Source organism: Cygnus olor, chromosome 1 (genome assembly GCF_009769625.2).
Source record: "Cygnus olor isolate bCygOlo1 chromosome 1, bCygOlo1.pri.v2, whole genome shotgun sequence".
In the NCBI taxonomy this organism is placed as follows: domain Eukaryota; kingdom Metazoa; phylum Chordata; class Aves; order Anseriformes; family Anatidae; genus Cygnus; species Cygnus olor.
In genome coordinates, this window is record NC_049169.1 from 97,679,423 (window position 1) to 97,703,715 (window position 24,293).

Consider the following 24,293-nt stretch of genomic DNA (forward strand, 5'->3'; position numbering starts at 1 on the left):
CCCCTCCCCACCCCACCCCACCCTGGCTGTCTCCACCCGCTGCCCCTCCCCGAGCCGTGCCACCCCCATCCCCATCCCCATCCCCTACAACCGGGGGGGCGACCCCATAAGGGACACCAAGACCCTCAGGACCCTGCCCGCGACCGCAGGGCGATCGGGGGAGTCCCGTAGCCCCCCGACCCGGTGCAGGGCTCTCCCTTTCCCCCCCCTCCTCCCCTCTTAGGGCGGCGCTGCGGGATGCTGCCCACCCCCTCCCGCCCCGTCGGCGTGGCCTTAAATCGGCTCCGCCAAGCCCTCCCGGCTTGCTGCCGGCCGCGGTGGTGGCAGCGGCGGCGGTATCGGGCGATGCCCCCCGGCAGCAGCACCCCCCCGGCGCCGCCGTGCCCCCCCGGCGACCCCCGGCCAGGCTGCGCGGCCGCCAGGTAAGCGCCGGCTGCGGAAGGGGGGGGTCGGGGGATGACCTTGGGGTCCCGTGTGTCTCCCCCCCCCCAAAAAAAAAACCTGAGGGGGGAGACCCCAATGGGGGAGGGCTCCGGGGGGGGTTCCCAGCCCCGGGTGGGTCCCAGCCCCTTCCTGCTTCGCAAGGGGGTTCTTTGGGGAGGCTGAGTTTGGGGTGGATGCTCTCGGGTGAGTTGGAAAGTACTTTTTATTTTATTTTATTTTATTCCCCCCTCCTCGTTCTCCTGCTGCTCACCCTGGGGCTGGCAGCTCCCCCCCCCCAGCTAGTTAGGCTGGGAAGAAGCAGCTGGTTCCTCAGCATCTCCCTTGGCAGGCCTGCCAGGGGGTGATTTCCATGCACGCTTGGGAGAAGGGGTGCTCGGGGCAGCACCAAGCATCCCTGTAGCAGAGCGGCGATGACTGGCAATAAATACCCAACCGGCAACTTGAAGCTCGCAGGGCTCTGTGAGTGAGCCGGGGAGCACGAGCGATGCAGCTTCTGCAGGTGCTTTCGGCGCCTTCCCTGCGCTCGGAGGAGGCCTCCTGGTGCAGAGCACGTATGCTGGGTACAGCAGGGTACGCACGCAGGTCTGCTTCCCTGATGCTGCTCGGGTTCAAATCTCCTCCCGTGCAAAAGGTGAGGTGCATGCCTCGCATCCTCGGTGCTGCCAAAGAGCTCTCCCTCCCTGCTGGAGAGCCCAAGGCTGGGAACAGGGAGCAGGGAATGGGTGCATAGCAGGAGCAGGACGGGGTCCTGGCAGAAGGGAAGCTACCACTGCTCCACAACGAGATACTGTAGGGGATGCTGGGGAGATGAGCCTCAGGTAGCAGGGAGGGGGACACCTATAGGGCAGTGTATCACATCTGTCTGCATGCCACCGAGCCCCCTCCCTCTGTGCCTCGAAGCAGGACAGCTCTTGCTCACCCTATGGTTTCTTGGAAGCTCCCTGCTGGCAGGGCACATGCTGTACGGGAGCACTGGCAGCTGAGCACATGCTATGTCCTGGCACGAGGCTGTCATTTATTTATTCCACCCCCCCACCCCCCCTTTCCCTCCCGGGAGCTCCTTCGGTATCGCTTGCAGGGCACTTGAGCCAGCGCTGAGTTTGGGCTCCGCAGGGCAGTCCATGCCAGAGGTGGCTGTGCTGAGCATCTCACCTGTGGTGTAGGGTATTTCAGAAATTGGATGGTCTCAATGTAGAGCCTCTTGGCTTCTTTGACACTTTCGGTGTAATAGTAATAATAATAATAATTACAATAATTGATAAACCATTTAGGCAACCTTGCAATTCCAAAGTGATTCCAGCGGCTGGCACAGGGGACAGCTGAGATGTTGCCACCTTCATGGGGAAGGGCCTCGGCCTGACTTGTGAGACTTGGGCAGAAAGTAAGGCAGCTGGGCTGAGGGCACTTGTGACCACGGAAAGGTTTTTTAGTGAGCAAAGCTCCTGCACCTTTGGGTTTCCTTACAGTGCCATTTAGGAAGACTGTTGCCTAGGGAGCTGTACGGAGCTATAGAGCAGCCAAATGCATGCAAGAGAGAGTGTACTTTCGGGGCATACAGGCCCACAGCCCTTAAATTCACATTGTTTTCCATGATTTGGGAATGTCTTTGTGACCAGCACTCAGCGTTGCTCAATGGCATCTTCCCTGCAGAACAGCCAAGGCGGTGTTGGGCAGCTCAAGGCGGTGTCTCCTGTGTACTTAGCACTCTTTCCCCTTGCCCATGCAGCACTGGTGGAGGTGCTCCAAGGCAGGGCACGTCTCCCTGTTTCAACAGCAGTCCAGGATCTCTCCCCAGTACCCAAAAGCAAGAGCACTCCAGCCTTACTTACCCTTGGGCTTCTTTCCTCCCCTCGTCCCCAGGGTGGTCCCTGGTGAAGGTCACCTCCTCACAGCCCCCTGTTTTTCAGAGCTGGTCCCCACTGTCCCTCACCTCCTTGTTTCATCAGGGCAATGTCTGGGAGGAGCAGAGAGCTCCCGACGTACGCTGCATGCCTTGCTGCGACGCTGAGGGATGAGATATTTGATAGGCTCCAAAGATGCCCTTTACTGAGCATGCAGAATTGCCCTGGGAAAGCTCTGCAATTATTCTGCAGGATATACACAGGAAAGATGATATCTGTCCCCTTCCTCCTTGTGTTTAATTGTTCCTAATAGAAGAAGAAGCCTAACAAGGTGGTAATAAGCCAGGCTGGAAAGCAGGTCCAATGCACATGCAGGGCCCTGGGGAAGCCCAGGATCCTTCTGCCCTTTGTGCTCCCGGCCTTTCTGCTTAACAATAAGTATTATGCTCATCCGCACAGCCTCCCATCCAGAGATCCCCAAGTACTCCGCATACGTGATGAAGAGCACTCCCTGCCCACATGCAGAGCTGTTTGTCAGTGTGACTACCCCCTCTTTACAAAAGGGAGACGCTGCAGCTGATAGCATCAGAGCTGAGACAGCCCCGGATCGGATCAGATCGGCATCTCCCTGCCTCTCTGAGAAGCACTGGCAAAGCTGGGGAGCAGCTCAGCCTAACGGGACTGCAGTTTAAAACCGTAAACAGACTGAGAAATACAGCATGCAGATGAGACCTGCAGCTATCGCCCTCCTCTCAGACCCGACCCATCCCTTCAGGCTGCAATATGCCTCCAAACTGCACCCCAACCTGCGGGCAGAGCCTTTGTAAAGAACATCATCCTTTATCCTGTTTTAAGCCGTGCAGGCTCGTAATTAAGAGCTCCAAGAAGTCTCTTCTAGCTCCCTCTCAAGTGACATTAGTGCTCCCGAAGGTCTTCCCTTAAGAGCTCGAATTTATCTGCTTTGCCCTTGTTCCCAAGTGTTCAATCAGCTGCCTTGTTGGCTTCCCCTGCCGCGCATCGTGGGGGGCTGAGAGCCTTCTCCCTGAGATAAAACCAATGTACTCTGCACGTTCCTCACATTTATAAAATCTGAGCTAAGTTTCCCCAGGAGACACTTTCTCAGGGCTATGATACAGAGCTGGGATCTGTAACTCCAGCACAGGGTCCTTTAGCTTGTGCTTGCCATTTGTCCCTCCTCAAGCAGGTGTTCCCAGAAAAGCCTCATGCACACAGCGATGTGCCTTAAGATGGGGCTAGTTAGTTCAGGGAGAAAAATGAGGAGGGACACTGGGGTGAAAAACAAAGCAGTCAGCGTCGTAGAACGAGGAGAATAAATGCTTCTCTACATCACTTTTCTTAGAGCTGGATTGCACTCAGGAAAATGCGAAAGGTAGCAATTTGATGGTAAAAGTATTTTCCCGTGCAGTGCGTAGTGACATACGGAACAGTATTTTCCCGTGCAGTGCGTAGTGACATACGGAACTCACTGCTACAAGGTGCTGCTGATGCTGGGTGAAGGATTTGAGGGAGGAGGAGGCATTTTGATGGATAATAGATCATTCATCACTGGACAGGATGGTCCATTTGAAATAGATCTAAATCTTCAGGCCTCAACCTCTCACGGTTGTCTGGCACAGGATTTCTTGTACCTTCTGAAACACACAACAGTGATCAATGTGAGACAAAGGACGAAAGGAGACCGATGTGCTTGAATGGAGACCACTGGGGCAATTCCTATTTTCATTTCTATGCAGAAGCAAAAAAATACGTGTTTTCCAGCCTGCACGCTGACACCTAGCTCGCACAGGTTTGTTTTCTGTCAGCTGGAGCTGATTTAGGTTAAGTTCTGATGAGATTTGAGCTGGTCCAGTGGTGCTCACGCTGCTGATTCCCCTACCTCTGCTGTTGATTTTAACAGGCAGCCAGCAGCCTGGGCAACTTCATGTGCTGCTGCTTTATGAATAATGCTGCATTACAAAAGAAAATTGGATGCTACCCCTCAGCAATGAGAGCAAGGGCATTTATTCCCGGTTCAGTCTGCCTCTAGCTGAGCGAAGCATTGGGATTACTCGGAGCTGGACAGGGCGAGCAGTCAGACAGTCGCGGTTCTGGTTACGTGATTTTAGAGCAGCAGCGTTGTTTCCTTCTGCGAGTTCACGGTGGGTTTGTGTGTGGGAGTACAGGGCACATGGGAGCTGCATTTTGCTAGCAAAGTGGGATCACTCCTAGGCAGCCCTTGTGTGGGAGAACTTGGGGAAAAGCCGAGGACCAGGCAGGCAGCAGCTTGCAGCCCCTGCTTGCCCTGTGGTGATGCTCCCAGTGCAGTGCCACCGGGTAGCCCAGCTCCAGAAGATGCTGCCTCTGAGGGCAGAGGTAGAAAAGCAGTCTTAGCCAGGTCCTCTGTGTGGGACAAAACTCTCCCAGTACATCTTGCTAGAAGCAGGATGGTCCATCCTAGCTCAGCAGGAGTAGAGGTTGCTGGCTGCTTTCCCCATCCATGCCCCATAAAGTAGGATGGTTAATATTTGTCTCACTGTAAGCCTTCCTCATTCTGAAAGCGTGCTATAAACTGTTGTAAGGGGATCTTTCTCCTCTGGCCAGCAGATTTAATTTATTGCTCTCTGGTGATGCCCGTATCTGTGGGTTCGGCAGCAGCGCTGGGCTCCCCTCAAGGACAGCCTCAGGGCTTCTCAAAAGCCCTGGCTGTGCCCACAGCAGCAGAGTGGTGCTCATCAAGGCAAGCCTATATGAAGGGCCACCTCTAAGGACAGTGCTGGGTGAGCCCTGGTGGCCACAAAGGATCCAGTGGCCTCCCTGAAGTGCAGGGATGCCTGCCTCGCCGGAGGCAGCCCAGCCTTGCACGTTCCTTGGATCCTTCCTCCCCTCCGCTTTGCCCAGCTCATGAAGACCACCAGATTCACCTTAGCTTTCTCCCTCCTGAGACCCCGTGGACTGCTGCCTTCCACCTCCGTGCACCCTTCCCCCAGCCCGGATCCATACAAAGGTGAAAAGGAAGGAGGTGCCGACGACTTGCCTGTATCTGCCAGCTTCCCTCTCCACCTCTGACGTGAATGAGGCCCTTCATGTGCTCCTCTTGAGCAAACACAGATGCTTTTGTTTTATGGGCTGGTGGGATGGGATGGAATTAATAAATCAGAGCGCCAATGCTGTGCAGCCACATTCCTGCAATTTTAAGGAAGGATCACAAAAAAAAAAAAAAGGCAATCTCCACAAAAAGAGCTCAGATGCTCTGACTGCCTCTTGCTGTCAGGTATAAAGTTCAGTGGCCCGAATGCAAGCCCAGGAACACCTCAGTTCCTATACTTTGAACCAAAATGACTCCTTTTATAGCTGCTTCCTCCTTCCTGCCTCAGTTTCTCTCTCCTCATATGTAGTATGGCGCTGCCTGAGAGGATCAATGAATGACTAGGGATAAAAAGCACCAAGCACTCCTCCCAGAGAGGGCATTTATCAGTGTTCCTGTGGGCAAAATAACATCCTGCTGCTTATAGCCCCTAAGGTAACCAGAAAAACCTTGCCAGGGTTTGCCAAAAATTATTTTTTTAATCCAGATAACAAGTTTTTAACATCTCTGCATGGCTACTATCAGGCATTGAGGAGCTTGGAGAGGATCTTTGTTCTCCCCTATAATTAATTAACTGTACATCGGCCTTCAGGAGCGCAATGCATACCGTGTGGTTGGTATAAGCTACAGTCAAAGGGGCTAAGACACTTTATTCACTGCAAGGGTTTGGTTTTATAGGTTTTGTTTTGTTTTGTTTGTAATGAGCTCTGGCACTCGAAAGTCATTTCTCCACTGTGCTTATACATCGTTGTGCTTATCTTGCCTTTGGGGGAACTGAGGCACTGCGGCAGGTGAAGTGATTTGCCCAGATCTGCATACATACGCATAGCTGAAGCTGCAAAAAGAACGGAGAAATCTTGTTTCACAGTTGAGTGCTTTATCCTCTGGCCTCAGAGGAGGCCAGCAAAGACCTTTATCTTGTTTAGATGAGTGGATAGTTGTTGCAAGAGGACACTGGGGCAAGGGTATCTTTCTGCACTAATACATGTCCTAATGAGTCCTGTTGCTAAGCGGCTTCAATGATAGATCATGCATCTTCTTCGCTAAGCATTGAAATAATTTTTTAATCATTAAAGCTAATACAGAATCCTCAGAAACATCCAAATCTCACAGCAGGGGCTCAAATTAGCAAGCAAACAGAAAGCAAACCCTGATTATCCCAGTGCACCTCTACAAAGCCCACAAGCAGCATCTGCTGAAGCTGAACACAAGCCCAGCCAAGCTGGATCGCAGGGTTGTGCAGGACAGCGTCACAGGCAAGCTGACAAGCCCTCCGGCTCCAAGGTACACAGCAAGTTTCCTTCTTCCCTCCCTCAGGCACATGTGCCAGCTCTGTGGAGCAATAGAAAGGAGGCCGGGGGGGTTAACTACTGGCTCCTGCTAGCCCAGGTGTCCCCTGGCAGGTCTTTGGGAAGGAGAAGTTATTTGTGGCTTGGCAACTGTTATTAAGTGGCAGACCTTGGCATGACCAGCTTTTCTGCCCTCACCTCATTTTTGCTCCCTGAAACATCCTCCTACTCGCAACAACCTCCCGCAGCCTCCATTTTGTCAGTAGCTGGATATGGCTTCCCCAAAGCATGTTATCAAGCGATATAGCAGGAGCTCTCTTGACAGCAAAAGTGACATTTCTAACTTCTGTGTTAGAACAGGACTCCTGGAGCAGTGAGGAAAACAAAACAAATCTCTTTTTACTTGATACGCATCAGCAGCTCCATTACAAGGGAAGCACAGGACACTGCTAAGCACTTCATTAGCATCAGCTCATCACCGCTGACCTCTATAAGGAAAAGACTTCTGTGGGTGCATATAGGGTACCTCCAAGGATTCTTTGGGAAAGGGTAATTAAAAGTTGCTCCTAAAATAACCACCTCCAAGAGCCTTGGGAGTTAGTGCTTCCTTCCCTTGTCCCGTGCTTTGATAACAAGTCCTGTACAGGCCCTGTATCGTGATCAGCCTCCCCTCTTGCACACCCAGTCATGACATTACCCTGCTAGATGAACCCTGTGTACTTCATCCCACCAAACAGCCTCTTCTGGAGGTGCTGCAGAGGACACCTGTGGTGTCAACACCTACTCGGAGGATCCCATTCAGCGTTAGATATGCTGCCACCAGCTAGTCTTGTTCAGCAAACCAGGCCACACCGAGATTGTTGCTCCCTCAAAGTCAAGCTGAGCCCCATAGCTGGTAAATGCTGGTGCAGAACAGTCTCCAGATGTGATTTCTGCCCTTTTGTGCTCCCTTCTGCACGCCGCTGAGCAGACAGCTACGATCTGATGCTAGATATTTCTCTCCTGTGTGGGTCGTGACCTGAGCATCAGATGACAAACACACGTGGCCTAGAAATTAGTTACAGCACCAGAAGCAGGAGGCCAGTTTCCTGGGTTAGCTCAATTTGGGTAACACACACCCAGCATCCCTCTGCTGGGACAGAATTAGGGAGCTGAAGAAGGAGACTTCACTGCAGGAAGAGAGAAAAGGCCATGCACCGGTCACGTCTGGTGAAGGAAGATGACTATGGAAAGCAGCCAGAAGCGTGCCCTGGGAGCAGGAGTTTATAGTCCAGTAAGGACAAATTGTGCCCTTGTTTTAAGCCACTCCTGAGTTTCTAGAGATCCAGTTTCTCGTTGTGCAGTGCCACAGTTACCAGCACCGCTCTCTGTGGGGAGCCTGCACCCCAGCCCAGTGCTCTGAGAGCTTTTTGATAACCAGAGGGCATTGCCTTCCCCCAGCGTGAGGAGAGGGACGGATTCACCCACAGAATTGGGAGAGATTCAAATCCACCACTGAGACTTACAGCAGCAGCCCGTTTCTTCTTTCAGTGAGAGACTGCTTTTTATCTGCCCTGATGTGTCAGGGCAGCCGCATCTGCCTTTGAAGTGAGCTCCCAGGGCTCCAAAAAAAGCCCAGTTCACCTCTCCCCGCCAACCCCAAGTCTCTGCTCCTCAGTTATTCTGCCCCAGGCCAGCTGGCACCCCATGCAAGTGGCAAGGAGCTGGCAAGGAGCTAGCAAGGAGGGCATCTTACCAGCATCTGTGAGTGCAGGGATGTGAGAGCTGGAGCGAGGCACTTCCCTGTGTTTTCTTGCTGTAATTTGTGCGGAGACCACACTGAAAGCTGAAGGGATAGGCAGAGCAGACAACTTACCATCTCGGAGGGTAACATCAAGCCCTTACTGCAACCACGTCTTGAGCGGCCTGAAGCACACAAATTCGCAGGTAGGAATACAGTACAGCACAGGCTGACCTCCCTCCAAGGGAAGAACCATAGATGCCATGTGCAAAGACCACTTCCAGACCAGGTTACTTTCTTTTGCAATTAAAGGACACGACAGAGGAGAACAAGCTCTGTATGCTCTGAGAGAGCAGTTTCTTTCTCATGCTGTGAGCTTGTCTCGGTTCCCTTACAGTCTTCCTTGCCTTCCCAGCAGACAAACCTCTTTCACTTCAATCGCGCAAGACATGGAGAAACAGAAAGCAAAAGCTGCACCTTTTCTTTCTGGAAGGATTGGATTGTTGTCAGGAAGGGGTACATGGCTGTTGCTGTTCCTCAGCTCCATCTGTTCACCAAAATGTATCCACTGCTTAAGTGCTTTTCCACATGTTTTCTACAAAGAAAAACTCCTTAACATCGTGATGTGGGGCTACTTCCTGGCTGCTGCTGCAGGTGCCTAATTTAGGTATTTTGACTGATGTGCTGGCATTCCCAGAACAGGGATGTATCAGTCACACATGGGTCTCTTGATCTCAGATGCCCTGGCATGTAGTTTGGATGTTGCCAGCATAGGGTCCAGTGGCAATAGCGCCTCTGTTAGGACAGGGAAGGACAGCAGGACAGCCATAGCAGTACCCTGGCCATCATCTTCCTGCCACTTCTTCCCTTCACTCCCTTCCTCCCTTTTCATTTCACCCACAGAAGGCAGAGGACAAACGCTGCAGCTTTCTTGCTCGCTGTTTTTCATCCCGGTCTTTCTTTTAATCGAACCGAAGCTGTACAGATCTGCTGTGACATTTAAGGTACAAATCAAGCAGTGGACCATAACGTATATCTACTGCAAATGAAAATTCTCGAGGTGCCACTTTATTTCTCCATTCTCCATTTGTTTTTAAAGGCGTCTGCACAACACTTGGATGCCACACAGCAAGTGGCAGATCTAATGAGCGCTGAAGATTTGTTTGGAGGGAAAGATCAGAATTAGCATTTTGGACCATCTCAGCTAGTTATGGAGCTAGCATATTTCACGCCGCTCAGAGAGCCGCCGCAGCAAAAATGTCCATCAAGGAGACCAAGGCATTGTTCTCCTCTTTCCGCTCCCAACCTCAGCAATGCCCCCGTGCTCTGGTGGCAGCTCATCAAAAACACGCTGCCCAGGCTTGCTGTTCGTGTGATGCTTTCACTGATCATGCAATCCAGCTAGCATTCCCAAATAAAAACTCAGGGGGGTTGTTGCCCCTACACTGCATGCATCCTCCGCCCTCGCTTGCTTCCATGCATGAAGGGCTCTGGGTTCTGCCAGCACACACATGTAAGCATTAAAATGTCAGTATTTCCACCAGTTTCAGGCAGGCAGCTGACATCTCTAGCTCTGCTTGTGTTGTAAGTGGCATAAAGGCTGTTCTGCTCGCTGGCAGCGTGACTTCAGCCAGCGCAGCCTCTCCTTTGGTTTCCTTTGCCCTCCCTAGGAGCATCCGGGGAGTCCAGCAGGGAAGAGCATTTCAACACTGCCTTTGAAATTAGGGGGAAAACAAGCTATCTAAGTCAATCAAGAGCATGCATTAGTGATAGCGTGTTCCTCTGGAGGTCCGCATTTGATGTCGTATTGACACACAGCTAAGATCAAAGCCCATCTCTGCATCCTGGCTGCTAGCAGAGGACTTTGGGCACCATGTCTTTACAAGGAGCTTGTGATCAAGGTGTTTGGTTTGTTTCCCGCCCCCCCCCCCCCCCCCCCCCCCCCAAACAAGCATCTGTGAAATGTAATTATCCTTCAAACAATACCTACTGCCTTTTTCTCTGAAAAAGTAATTCCTCTCCATCTTTGAAAACGCTCTGGAAGGAAAAACTATGGGTTTTTCCTTTCTGCTTTTGTAAGAAACCTGTAAAATGACAGCTCCCACTCCCGCTGTACAGGCATCAGCTGTTAACTCAGTAGGGAAAGCTCTGGATGAAATGCACAGACACTTTGGAACAATTCAGCATTGTTTTTGCTTCCTTAGAATTATTTTGCCTCCTTGGAAAAAAAGAAAGCTTTTTCTTTTCCTTTCTTTTTTGACAATGTAGATACGGGGCTGATTGTCACTGATACTTTGGGGTGGTTATTCTATAACAGTCGTCGTTGCCTATAAAGGACCTCACTTCTGCCAGTGCTTGGCAGCAGGGGAGAGAAGTCGTAGTTTAAATAAGCCCCCGAGCTCCTTTCGAGAAAGGATAACTCCAGGCAGATAGGTCTCTCCGGAGAGAGCTGGCTTTCTCAGGAGACATCTGGTCCCTCCTGCTTCTGTTTGGGCCCAGGCTGCCAATCTTTCCCTGGGTATTTCTGGCACCCCTGGATTACAGTTCTGGTTGGGAACAGGCGGTACGGATGCAGGGAAATAAGAACTGGGTCAAGGGCTGTGTCGCTGCGAGTCCCAGCCCACCCTCGCTGATGCTCAGGGAAGGCAGCTACAGGTCAGACGGGTCGGTCATGAAGGACGTTTGGGTCCATGCTGATTAAAAATAACCTATTTTAGACCTCCTTTCTCAGGCTCTGCATAACTGGCCTTCGCAGACAAGTTCAAGGTCTAGTCTATATCTGAACTGGGTTATCTCCGTTCCCGCTGATAGCCCAGATAGTGCCTGCATACCCTTGATCTACCTGGGGACAGCAGGCTGAGCTGTCTCAAAAGTGTTGGCTCCTGTGGGACCTCTCCAGCAGATCTAATTAGCTTCTTCAACATTTTTTTTTTCGTTTTCTGCTTTTTTTAACTTTGGAACAAAACCCAGCATAAAGTGTGACCATCCCTGGTTCTGCGTTGCTTAGGCACAACCTGGGATAAGGATGATTGTGCTCTGTGCTCTCAGGAACCGCGCCATGCCGACGTGCCCACAGACCTGACGGGTCCAAGGTTGGAGGAAGATGCTTGACTTGGGTTCATACAGGTGTAGGAGGGCTGGGGTGGCACACTGCAAGCTCCCCAAGGACGAAAATCCTGTATTCTGGGCTTCCTCAAAGGCTGGCTTCTGGGCTGAAGGAACTGCAGTCCCATATGGCGAAGAGATTGGAGCTGGCAAGGATGGGATGAAGGCTTTGTGCTATATCCGAGGAAGAAGCGGGGGCTTGGGGAGCATGGCTGCCTCACTCGGAGTGACTCACTTCCCAGGGAAGTTGTCCCTGCGGGAGCCCACGTGCCGAGCAACAGCCTGTAGATGGGCTCAAGCCTTGAAACCCCACAGCTGCTGGTAGCCCCACTCTTCCTGCCTTGGGGAAGGACTGGGCCATCCTTCCCTATATTGTTTTGTTATTTGTGGTTCTCTGGGTTTTGTCTCTCCCTTGTTTTTGTCTCTTTGCTTTTCAGTCCCCCAGTTCCCATTCTGTTCCCACAAGAAGTACTGCTGGGTGCGAGCCCTCGGGTGCTGTCCTTCACATCTAGTCTGCCCTTTCTGTCCGGCATCAGCACCATGCCTGGGGCCCTGTCTGAGGGCCAGAGGAGTCCCGCTGCTGAGCAATGTCCTCTCGTGGCTATGTTTGCACAGTAATTACCCCTGCTTATCCCAGAGCAATAACCCATTCCACCCACCTCAGTGCTTCCTCGTATCCGTCCTCCCACTTTATTATGCACATCTGTAGCAGGCAGGAGGCTGCCCGGTGAGAGGAAGCGCTGCAGCATCCTGGCTTGTCTCGATTTGAAACAGCATTGAAGTTTCGGCTGAAGGCTCTGGTGGGCCCGAGGGAGTTGGGGAGAGGGGACAGCGGCTTCCTGTGGATTTCAGCAAAGCAGAGACAGAGCCGCTGCTGATCACCACAAATACCGGTGCTGCCATGAATTATGCATTCCTTGTTTAAAGAGAGGTCGCTCTCATCAATAATTGAAAGCTCCCTACTCTGCCTTCAGCATTGCATCTCCCACACCAGGAGTTAGGGAACTCATGAAATCTGCATGGACTTCCTCAAGGTGGCTAGGGGCTGATGGAGAGAGGCAACAAAAGGCAGGCAAAACAAACCCCAAACCCTACTGACGGTTTTGGTGCATGAATTTAGGAGTCATCTGTACCCTGCTGGCAACACTGCTCTGGCTCTGCCCCTCTCCTTTCCCCACATCCCCTTCCTCCTCTCTCCTCTCCTCCCAAGGTACGCAGGGAAGGCTGCAAACACTGCTCAAACCAAGACCAGGGGCATTTCTTGGCTCCCTCAGCTGCAATTTGTTTGCTTTGGGCGCTTGCCTAGAAAAGTCCCTAGAACGGATGGCGGGATGTCCCTCAGGGACGGTTTGAACTGTGAAACTTGTTCCTCTGGGAAAATAATGATCTTTAGAGCCTGTCTCTCGGACAGCAGACACACAGTCCTGGGGCTGGGGTTGGTCCAGCATTCAGGGTCTGTGTGCCTGGGTCAAACAGATCGGCTGCCCTGAAACAGAGGCTGCAAAGTTTGTCTTTCTTGCAGAGCAAACTCTTTGAAAGGTGTCGTTCTTGTGCTGAGTCAGGCAGGTGGAGAGCAGAACTGAAATCTCAAAACAGAAGTACCAAACTCCATGTGGTCCTAGCGTACAGAGGGATCGGTCACATGTGATGCTCCGAGCCTCAGCTGGATCGTGCTTCTCTTCAGCATCAGTCTGGGGCATCCAAGCTGGGGCTGGGCTCTTCTTCTGTGTGCTTCTCCCATTCCCTTCTCTCAAATCCTTTCAGATTAATTCCACCAGCACATGGGCTTAAACGGAGGCTGGATGCTGTTGTGTCCCGGGAATTGAGAAGTCTGACAAAGCAGCGTGAGCCGAGAGTAGCACAAGAAACATTTTGTCCCTATCGTGCTCGGCTTTGTACTCTGTGTGTGTGTGTGTGTGTGTTTATTTTTTAATAGAGAACAAAAGATTGATGGATGAAATTAAGAAGAGGGATGTGTAATTGGAAAACAGCTCAAGAAGGCTACAGGCAGCATATTGAAGGCATCCATCAAACATCCAGCTAATGTTGTTAAGGGTGCGTAACACAAACGAGGGCTGCAGGAGACACTAGTTAAAAAAGAAGAGGGAGGAGAAAGGGGAATAGGCAGAACAGGGGAAATAGCAAGGGAGGAGAAGAGCCCGCAAGAGAGAGTACAATCAATAATATTTGTATTGCAAGTGCATCCAAAGGCTCCTGTTGGGATCAGTGCAGGACTGTACAAGCACGTTAAGAGACAGTCCCTGCCCTCTACAGCTTAAACCCAGGAATTACGGGATGATTGCTGGAGATTGGTTTAGATGATCACAAAAAATTTCTTGTGATCTTGGATCTCTTTTAATAGGATCTGCTCTGAATGGGTTTAAACGCAGAGGGAAAGTAGCTGCTTGTGCCAAGAACACGCGCAGTAATGCCTGCCAGCCAGGCATGCAATTAATCTGAGCCACTTAGGGGACTTTGTTTTTAATTATAAAATGTAGGTAAAAATATGTGCAGTAAACCTCTGCAAGCCCCACTGGGGCCATCAGCAAGCTACCCAGAGGCATTGACACGTGACTTGGTTTTGATGCTGTTTTCAAGAGGCTGGGCTGATGCCTTAATGGACCACTTTGTGGGAAATATTTCATGTGGAGTGGACATTAAGAAAATGCTAAGGGTATTTGCGTGGGGAAGGAGGAAGGATGAAGGCTAAAACCATCATTAGAGCAGGGCATTCCTGTAGTCCTGGAAAGAGGGAAGAAAAACTCTTAAAGACTGAGAAAAGAAAGGTGAAAAAGTATAAAGGAACGGAGAAGAGCACAAGCGTGATGGATGCAGGGGCAGCAGTGGGGGAGAGAAGGTAAGGTTTTAAAGAGAAAACATCATATCCCAAGGCAGATTTTCTGAAAACAGGATTAAAGTCAGACCCCTCTGTAAGGTTGGCAAGTGACCCGGTGCTTTATACGAGGCTTAACTTCTTCAGCATTGCACGCTGCAGAAAAGCAATAGCGAGAAGGTACACACAGAAATAAATGAGCAAAGAGCACACACAGGGGAGTTGCACGCACAGGCAGCATCTCTGCTTGTTTGCAGCATTCAGGAAGCATGAACAGGGCTGCCTGTGAGGAGGAGGAGAAAGAACTAGAAAGGGAATTCGTTCAAGCTCTGATCCCCGCTCCTCCGTGCTCTCTTGGTAACACAGCTGCCATCGCCGCCTCCTCGCCTTCCCTCCAGAAGCGACCCAAGTTTGCAGCAGTGACATGCCCGCTGTGGAGAAGCTGTGCCTGTATAATTAAGGCCTTTTATTAACGGGAAGAAACACTGGCTGCCTGACTCTAGCGCAGAGCCGTTTGTAATTGCAGGCATCTCAGGGGAAGCAAGGAGCTGCCATGACCTCGAGCCAGAGCCCGGGTGGACGGACCTAGGTGTCTGCTGCCATTATGAGGTAGCGCAGGAGCTCTGCTTTAGGGCCTGGATTTCTCTGATGTCTCTGTCTGTCCTCGTGGCCCCAGGTGACAGGAAGCTTTGCTCTGTGCTGCTGCTCTGGTAAGAGAGGGGATTTCCTTGGGGGGAGAGCAGCCCCGCTGTGGGTAACACCATCTTGTAGCTTACCAAGCACCCACACCTTCAGCACTGATGCTTGAAGGAGACTCTTGTACCTGCCCTGGGCCCAGCCGTCAGAAAGCAGCAAAATTAAGCAGAGACAGCTGCACAAGGCTTCAACAAACCACTCCTGTGCACCCCCAGCCACACCGGTTCCTTGGCCCATTTCTTGGTCAGTTTTCCATAGCTTGAAAGTGGAGGAAGAGCCACCATGGTGTGCCCTGCGTGCGGGGTAAGGAGCATTCAGGACTGTCACCCTGAATGGTTAGTTTGAGGAGACAGGTTCTGTACTGTGATTGCTCCAGCTCAGTACCATTGGTGTCTAATAAGGAATAAGCTCATGTTGAGGCAGTTTCTTTACTGGGGCACGTGAGTATGGCTACCTGTATGTACTTGCCTGCCAGAAGACCTGCTGAGGCATACGAGGCTTCTGTCAGATTTAGCTGAAGTAGGTTTGATAGTTGTTGGTGGTAGAGCACTGATGAGCCCTGTGACTGCATGATCCTTGCTTTAGCAGGAGACCAAGGCAAAATGTCAGGAAAAAAAAATAAAGAAAGGGCCCAAGAAGATCCCAGAGGGTGAATTTAGAATAGCTTCCCCTGATGTCTTCTAGGACTACCATGTGGCTGCTGTCACTCCCAAGCAGAGCCCTTTCGGACCAGTAGCAATGTTTCTTCACGTATGATTCTCTAAGGCTGAAGCAGGGCAATTCTTCCCCTTTGGACAGAAGAGGAGCTGCTGGGCCCAGATCCTGGGCAAGGAGAGTTTCCTTTGCATTCAGTGCGCCTGTGTCCCTTTGAAGAGCTTGGGTTTAGATGGCCAGCCCCCAGTACACTTTGGAAAGACATTGCAGGGCAGGAATTTAGAGCCAACCAGCTTGAACCCCCTTTCCTTCCTTTATATCAGTGTGATGCTGTAGCCTCCTTCCCTCAAATTGCTTTCAGCCTAGGAGAGCGAGAGGGCCCGGACAGGCTGTGCCATACAGTAACTCTCCAGTTCCCAGGGGGTGTGACTGCAGTTTTCCAACAGAAATCTCTCTGCAGGAGGTTAATGGATGTTTTATGCTCCCTTTAGCCTCCCAGTGAGCATCTCTGTGGTAGGGAGGAAATCCACCAGGAGAAGTATTTGGCATCAAAAAGGAATCCCAGATGAAGCAGATTGCAGATGTTACCAGGAGGGAGAGGGGAATAAAATCTAGCAATGACACGTCTCTCAAACATCAGGCATCCTGCTGTAGAGAGAACAGAAAGTCCTTAGGTGGCAACAAGTAACTTTGCTTTGTGTTTTTCAGTGTTTCTGCAGTGTATCCCTCCTTCTGAAACACTGCTTTTATTGTTGGTGTGTGGTAACAGTATTGGGAGATTTCATACGGATACAGGGACCAAAGCAGAAGCTGGAAGTTGGAGGAAAATGTTCCTGACTGTGCCAGAGCCATACAGAAGGCACCATATGCACTAGGCAAGCCCATTTAATGCTGGACTTCCCAAAGTCATCCCTGGGATCTCATGCCCATATGACCATACACAGGCTATTAAGGGTCTTTCAAAGAGGTGAGCCAGGACTGGCATCTCATCACACCCTGACTTTACACAGAGCTGAGTTATGTCCCCGAACAAGGAGTCTGCAGTAGACTTCCACGTCCTTTGGTCTGTGTTTTCCAAACTGATCATTAATGTTGGATGCTTTGTTGAAGGCATGTCTACCTCGAGCAGCCAAAGGTCTAATTTCCTGGCAGACTGACTGCTCTTAGTCATGTTGACTTAGTGGGTGCCCAACAATTGTGGACAATGAAGCATGGGACTAATGTAGCTTGGACCATCTGTAAATAAGCCATCCCTTGTTGGTTATTCCTGATAATTTTGTCCTGAATTTCTCTTTATTTTCCTTTAGTTCCTCTCACCTTTTAGAGGGAGTTTTAAAAATAAATGTTAGCTGTTATGATTTCTCAGATGTCTTAGTCATGTACATTAGAGAAATACTAAGAAAGAAATTATTCTGTGATTTAGACTAAATTCTGCAGTGGCCAAAAACAGCAAACCAGGGGTAGGAAGGGATGTGGAATAATTAAACTTGCAGCAAGCATCACCAGCACTGTGGAATGACCGAGGCAGGGACTTTATTGGAAAACTTAGTGGGTGATAATGTGCATCACTGATCACAACGATGAATCTGCATAAGGAGGATGAATTAAAACTGCAGGGCTGAAAGAGATGCTGGGCATCTTGACATTTTCTGTTTTTCCTGCTTATGCAGGAACCCAAATCTTGCATGTAGTTTAAAAAAATAAAATCTTCAAAACAAGCTCAGGTCAGGAATGAATACTGCTCCTCTGAAAAGGGAGCAGGTAACAGTCCTCTCTGGGCTTGTATTCTGCAAGGTTTCTGACAAGATTCTGCCAACCCGAAGTCAAGGTCAGTGGGTTCCTTTTGGGGCAGTGGGAAGTTCTTTACAGCAACAAAAATAGATAAAAGCTTCTGCTCAGTAGCACAGGAATTGGCCAGGGCAGCTGGATAATGGTTCAGGCCTGCAACGTTAATGGGTCTCCTTGTAAACTTACACTTAGCCAAACGCTTTGCTGGATCAGGGCCCAACATTTATCATGCCTCCTGCCAAGCAAACCAAACTTAAGTCTATTAGTTTGGCCTGTAGACTTAAGCATCCCAGTGTTTTTTGACAGATAATTCAGAGGTCTTACTCTTTTCTCTGTTCTGAAAGGTAGAGAGATGCCTGGGCATTGGGAGCTCTCTGCAGCATGCTGAGGAGACGTAACCTTCTTACCACGCTCCTGATCGCCTTGCCATGGGCTCTTCTCCTAACCTTGTGGCACCAATACCCAACCACCCGCTACCTCAGCCTGCTGAGAAGTAAGTGCAAAAGCTCTGCTGTGACCGTGCTTGTGGTTGTGATGACTGTGATGACTTCTCCTAAGTGTGTTAAACATGCACCTTCGGCTGGCTTCAGGGAGAGGAGGCTGATATGCTGAACATTGACTCCAGAAATATAGGTCCCCAGCATCCCCTGGAGAGGAGGCAGCTCAGCAGTGGTTAATTCCCTAATTTCTTTCTTCTTCCTTCCTTCCTTTTGTCCCAGAAGAGACAGATGAGAACGCGACCTCTAAAGCTCTCCTCAATGGTACCTCTGCGCTGAGAGAAGAAGGCCTCCCATCATGCATTCGGCAGCAGCAGAGCATAAGGGCAACGCCTAAAGTCATCCAGAATTATGTGTACTCCAGGCCCCCTCCGTGGTCAGACACCCTGCCCACCATCTTCGTCATCACCCCTACCTACACACGGCCAGTGCAGAAAGCTGAGCTGACCCGACTGGCCAACACCTTCCTGCACGTGCAGAACCTGCACTGGGTGGTGGTGGAGGACTCGCCCCGGAGGACCAACCTGGTGTCCAACCTGCTGGAGAAGGCAGGCCTCAACTTCACCCACCTCAATGTGGAGACGCCCAAGAGTCTGAAGCTAGGGCTGTCCTGGATCCCATCCCACACCCCGCGGGGGACACTGCAGAGGAACCTGGGGCTGCACTGGCTGAGGGACAGCTTCAGCAACACCGCACCGCCAGAAGGGGTAGTGTATTTTGCCGACGATGATAACACTTACAGCCTGGAGCTGTTTGAAGAGGTAAGAGCTGTAAGATTACATGGGACAGAAATAAAAATGGATTTAGCCGGGTCTCCCGTGTGGACTGTAAGCATTAAATGGGAGAAGAGGGCTGTGGCATGCTGCCTGGAGCCCTCCTCTCCCTGCACTCAGTGGCAGCTGGGTATAGGGCAGACACAAGCCTACAGCTATGCAACCCAGAAGCCATTCTCTAAAGGGATGAAAAAGCAAAAAGCACATCTGCTGCGGTGTGGGCTGCAGATGTGAATAGCCATTCACTCAGCATTACACCAACTACTGCCTCCTGGGTTTGTTTTCAGAGGGATCAGAGAATACGTACCCCAGAATATACACCTCTTCTCAAAGAGATCTGATGATTTAAATAAGCACTGATGATAAACTTCTAGTAAAGCATGAATCAGTTCTCTTGGAGGGGTGTGATGAGTAGGGGATATTAGAAAACCTGACTGACTTTCTAATCCACTTTTTCTCCTTTCCTGCCCTTCCGTACTCTGAGTTGCAGCCACCACAGCAGATCTGTGCCCCTGGGATCACAGAAGCTTGCCCAGACTTCGGCTGGAAACCTGGCTTTTGTGAGATGCCAAGTCTATTGAAAACTCGCAAAAAATGATTATTCAGTAAACTCCCTTGTCACCAATTTAAGCCAAACTGTTACGCACCAGTCAGAATGCCATGTTACGCATCAGAACACATTTCCAGTTTTCAGAATTTTTTAGCTCTCTGTTAAGCTCATCCTTTCTTATTTCTTTCCAGGTCCTTTGTGGCAATTTCAGTAAAACCACACTCTTTTAGGAAGTAACCACGGATGGAAGAATGGGGGTGGGGGAAAGCTGCAGTAAGGGAGGACAGAGATCCATCAGTCAGGGAGGGAGATGACTTGAATGAGGGTAAAGTTGGAGTGAGTGGAGTTGATAATATATGGAGGTAGAGTCCTAGTAGAAGTTGTATTTGTCATTTACAAAAAAAAATGATAAAAGTTCAGATGAGATCAGAAAGGTTTTCCCTTTTCTGAGGGACTGAACGTGGGCACTGAGAAGCAGTGAGTTCGGTGTATAACGAAGGAAGTGCTAGAGCAGAGCCTCGTGGCTTTGCAGGCTGTAGCTCTTCAAACAGCAGCACAGGAGAACAAGATCTTGTGCTGCCTGGAGCTATGCAATTGTGTAGGAAGTCAATGGGGGAGGACAGGTGCCAAAGAAAACAGAGGATGGTGTGCTAATGGGCCGGGACAGGCATCGCAGGGTTGCATTCTCACAGCACTGTTTCCTTCTGGCACACAGATGCGCTACACAAGGAGGGTGTCAGTCTGGCCGGTGGCTTTCGTTGGGGGGCTACGGTACGAATCCCCAAAAGTGAGCCCAGCAGGGAAGGTGGTGGGGTGGAAAACCGTCTTTGACCCTAACCGGCCCTTCGCTATTGACATGGCTGGATTTGCCATCAGCATCAAGCTGATCTTGGAGAAGCCTCAAGCCAGTTTCAAGCTGGAGGGAGTTAAAGGAGGCTACCAGGAAACCAGTCTGCTGAAGGATTTAGTGACTATGGACGGGCTGGAGCCCAAAGCAGCCAACTGCACAAAGGTGAGCATCACAAGAGACCTGGAAGATATATCCCCTTTGCTAAATCCTGGCCTCTTTCATGGCCTCCTGCCGTGCCCCATCCATCTTCTACTGTGCCTTTTCTGTGCCAGCACACCTCAGCTCTGAACGGTGCCAAGGAGGCGGGCAGAGCCTGCCAAATGCTTTACAGATGAGAAGCTCAGCGAGCGCTGAGGAACAGTTAGTGCTGTCCACTCTAACTGTGTTAATAAAAAGCCTCAGCCATACAATTCGTGCCCAGATTACTTCTCTAAAACCCAGAACTGGCAGAGGGTTGAGTGGGGTGTCAGTCAAAAATGATCTCTCCTCCTCGTCACTGTTTCATGCTCCTGTGAATCCTCCCCAGGCTCTGTCTTAAGTCCTTTAAACCACAAGCATCCAACAGCTGTGAGCCCGGGGTTGCTCAGGATCCTCCCCCCTGATGGAAGCATTGCTCTTGGCATTTGCAAGGCATCCAGAGCCCCTGAACTCTTTGTGATTCCCTCTAGGTGTTGGTCTGGCACACGAGAACGGAGAGGCCGACTCTGGTTAACGAAGGCAAGCGTGGATTTACAGACCCCAGAGTAGAGGTGTAGGCAGAGAGCCAGCTCCCCAATGTGAGTACTCTTCTCTTTATCGTTTTTAACAGGGCAAATAGTCTGTATGTCTTTCCTTATTTTTACTATTGTTTCCTCAAAGACAGCATAGATGATAGTCCCAGTAACTCCCTTATCATGTCACCATTTGCACAAGATCCTCATCTTTACTCACTGTCTGCATGCTGTACTCATTCAAGCCTCCTTGCAGTCCCCACAGAAGCTTTGCCTGCATAGGAGCAGAGAGAAAAATGGCAGAAGAATCTCATGTTTCACTCAGTAATGACAAGCCAAATTCTTTCCTCCCTGATTTCTGCCAGGTCCATACTCCCTTCAGTGGGGGATTTGTTCTACAGCACGTGAAATGAGATAACTGTTCTGCAGATGACTTTTTCCCCCGATGGCCCCTCCACCTCCACCTTTACTTTTATCTTGTGTGAACAATCGTGGTGTGGGTGCTGCAGGGAAAGGTTGATGGGACACTCAGACTGTCTGAAAACAGGAACCAGCAAAGGGCAACCTACGCAGACTCTCACAAAGTCTGAGGGACTCAGTACCAACATTACCTGAGCTAGGAATATGTCTGCTGCTGAGGAGAAATGCTGAAGGCACTAGAAGCTCCTGCATGGTCCACAGAGCAAAGTTAAGCAGGAGGATGAGGGATTATGGCAACCACCATAGGTGAGGGCAGGAATGTATGAGTTCAATGATATCTTCTTAGAAATAGAGAATGATGAACAGGCTTCAGAGGAGCCATGTGCTCCTCTGTCAGCTGCTACGCTCTTTGATCTCATTGTCTGCCCATGGCAGATTCCTAACCCAAAAGTCACAAAAACAACAACAACAAAAAAATAAAGGTATCCAACTCAGGAGTACCCAGCTCTTCCTGGAATGACTCATACTTGTGGCAGGATGCAGGATGCTGAATGATTTACTCCTACTTTGGAAGATATTCTACAGTTGCTTTCAGTCCTGACCCCAATATTCAGCCCAGCTCTACCAGGGGAAACAAAACTGACAGCTGTTATACAGGCAGTCATGAGCGTTTCAGCTTCTGCACTGATCTGGTATGAGCACTGCTTGTAGCTGCATACAGCGTTTCCACATCATCCCGTCATCTCTGAGTGACAGCCATACAAAGCGCAAAGCAATCCCAGCACCTGCACATCCAGCAGCACATGCAGATGTGGGAGTCAGCTGCCTAAACGTAGACACCTGGTGCCACCGCGGGGATCCTGCCTGGCCCTCCTGTAGGGCACAAACCCCATCGTATCTGCCAGTTTTTCATGAATATTTCAGATACCCTGGCAAATGTAAGATGATGCTAGACCTATGTGTAGGCAGCAGCACCTCTCTTAACCTGCATTTGTGTGCAATCTTCTAGCGGTAATGGGTTCATTTTACATACCCAGACATGCTGGGTCTGCAGTAGACTAAAGCTACAGTTGCCTAAACTCAGCTCATAAATACTCAGACTCCAGCTAACTGGTATGGGGTATCACTTCTCTGCCTTCAAGCCAGAGTCTCTGCTGGGCCAGCTTTGTAGATTTTGGAGGAGCTTTTCCACTGGCATTAGCAGGGAATTTGACCCAAATCCTTTCTGCACCATCATCTGCCCTTTGGGGCAGCTGCTTTGACCCAAGTGTGCAGGTAGCATCCACCCCAGGAGACACCTGCAAAGGCTTTGGGTGTGAATGTGCTGCCTTGAGAAGCTTAGTGGATTGAGCTGAGTGGATTCAGCTCAAACAAAATCATCAGATTCCACACCCACACCCCCTGTAAAGTTTTAAATTGACATGTCTGCTGACAGCTATGTTGAGTTTTGGAGGTTCTTACTATTGAGGCTGTTGAGCTTCAGAACCTTGACAGACGTGATCTAGATGAGCCAGCGCTGAGGGATTAAAAAAAAAAAAAAAAAAAAAAAAAAAGGTAAAATTCATCCCCTGAGGATGTTCTGTTCTTAGACACAATAGGGAGAGCGTTTCTGTCTTCCCCTCCTGGGAACTTGTCCTTGTTAAGGATTAGATGAGGCCACTCAAGTTCCAGACCTCCCAGAGACCTCTTTCCCCTTTAATGCCTGTGGACATGAGGCAGGCAGACGTTATTTGATGTGGGTTTTGATGCTCTGCTAATCTCCAGTTAGCCCACTTACATGGCATGTGTGCCTGCTCTCTGGATTGCCACAGATGCAGTGTGATGGGACCTGCTGATCACATAAACTGCAAAGATCAGGCTTCAGTGGGTATTGCATGAATAGCAGTTATTTTATCCCAGCTGGAGTCCACTTTCTTCCTCGCCTATGTTCCCACCACTCCTAGCTGTGTCTAGATGAGCCATGGCAGCGTTTGTGAGTCTAGGGAAGAGAACTCCATTAGGGCAGGTCTATCAAGGGGAGACAATAAGGCATGTGGCACAGTTTGTCTTTTCATAAGGCAACAAAACGATAAAGAAGAGTTCAACATTTATTTTTTAAAAGTGCTTTTCTGCACTAAAAATTCTGCTTTTTTTCTGCCCTGAGAACCATTAGGGAGGATCTAAAATGTGTTGGGACTGAGGATCATGGGTGAGATCCAAAAACTCTCACAGCATGCATCCCTGCAGACTGCGTATTGAAAGGGAAGTCCCTAGAAACGCAGACTCTGGCTTCTGAGAGCAGGAGGTGGGAATTAATTTCTCTCAGTATTTTTTCTTTGTTAAAGCCCTGAAAACTATCACTCAAGACTGGTGTTATAAAACCTACTTATTCTTATTGCTAACATGCATTTACAGGCACCAGAATGAGAAGAACTCAGTTTAGCATAGGACTCCTGCTGCCTTGTGGTATTTGGAAATAGGGAATTAGGGAAAGAAGTTCACCTGCATTTCAGAGCTTCCAGAGAGAGATCCTCAGATCTCATCCTCTTTCTCTTTCCTTTAAAAGAAATACTGGGGGGAAAAATCCTTCAAAAACTTTTGCTAATTCATAAATAAAACATCCCCCCCCGCTAGGACTCTGCAGTGCAGATAGAACAAGCGGCACCCCCGCCATATCTGCAGCCTGAAGCTATAAGTAGTGTGGTTGAGAAAAAAAATGGTTGGCGATGCCTGCCTAGTGTTTACCTGTGCCAGGGGACTGCTCTTTCGGAAACGCCTCTCCTGCCCTGATCTACTGGATGTGGTGCTGAGACCTCTATCTTTTTCTAACCTCATCTTGTATTTGTTTTGACAGAGGCAGCGGGCAGCGATCGCTCCTGAAGTTTGTCAGCAACCACAGCAGTGGCACACGCTGCCTGCTCTGCCAAGCGCTCAGCTCCACCACCAGAGGATGATAAACACCCCAGAAAACGCAGCCACGTCAATCAGCTCCCACTGCCCAAAAGGTGGTAATGAGCAGGGACAGAGCTGATGTGGTGCCCTGTGATCCTGCAGCTCTT

The 24,293-nt window shown here is 50.2% G+C and overlaps 1 protein-coding gene across 2 annotated transcripts; it reads left to right on the top strand.

Annotated features, from left to right (window-relative positions):
* The first annotated feature begins 286 nt into the window (after positions 1 to 286).
* LOC121076770 (galactosylgalactosylxylosylprotein 3-beta-glucuronosyltransferase 1-like) lies at positions 287 to 24,199 on the top strand. Of its 2 annotated transcripts, none has more exons than XM_040571377.1 (6): positions 287 to 422; positions 17,800 to 17,948; positions 18,175 to 18,713; positions 19,991 to 20,287; positions 20,794 to 20,901; positions 24,089 to 24,199. In XM_040571377.1, exons 2-5 carry the CDS (start codon positions 17,837 to 17,839, stop codon positions 20,878 to 20,880), a joined length of 1,035 nt encoding a protein of 344 aa, XP_040427311.1. In that variant the 5' UTR covers positions 287 to 422; positions 17,800 to 17,836; the 3' UTR covers positions 20,881 to 20,901; positions 24,089 to 24,199. The 2 variants fall into 2 exon arrangements, with proteins under 2 accessions (XP_040427311.1, XP_040427320.1); XM_040571386.1 differs by having other exon boundaries at positions 301 to 422; positions 17,804 to 17,948.
* Positions 24,200 to 24,293: the final 94 nt, after the last annotated feature.

Bases quoted from the DNA above. Each gene is read 5' to 3' on its own strand.
- LOC121076770 (XM_040571377.1), top strand. From the start codon at position 17,837: ATGCTGAGGAGACGTAACCTTCTTACCACGCTCCTGATCGCCTTGCCA. The intron at 18,714-19,990 runs GTAAGAGCTGTA...TCTGGCACACAG, and splicing joins GCCTGGAGCTGTTTGAAGAG to ATGCGCTACACAAGGAGGGT. The intron at 20,288-20,793 runs GTGAGCATCACA...GATTCCCTCTAG, and splicing joins AAGCAGCCAACTGCACAAAG to GTGTTGGTCTGGCACACGAG.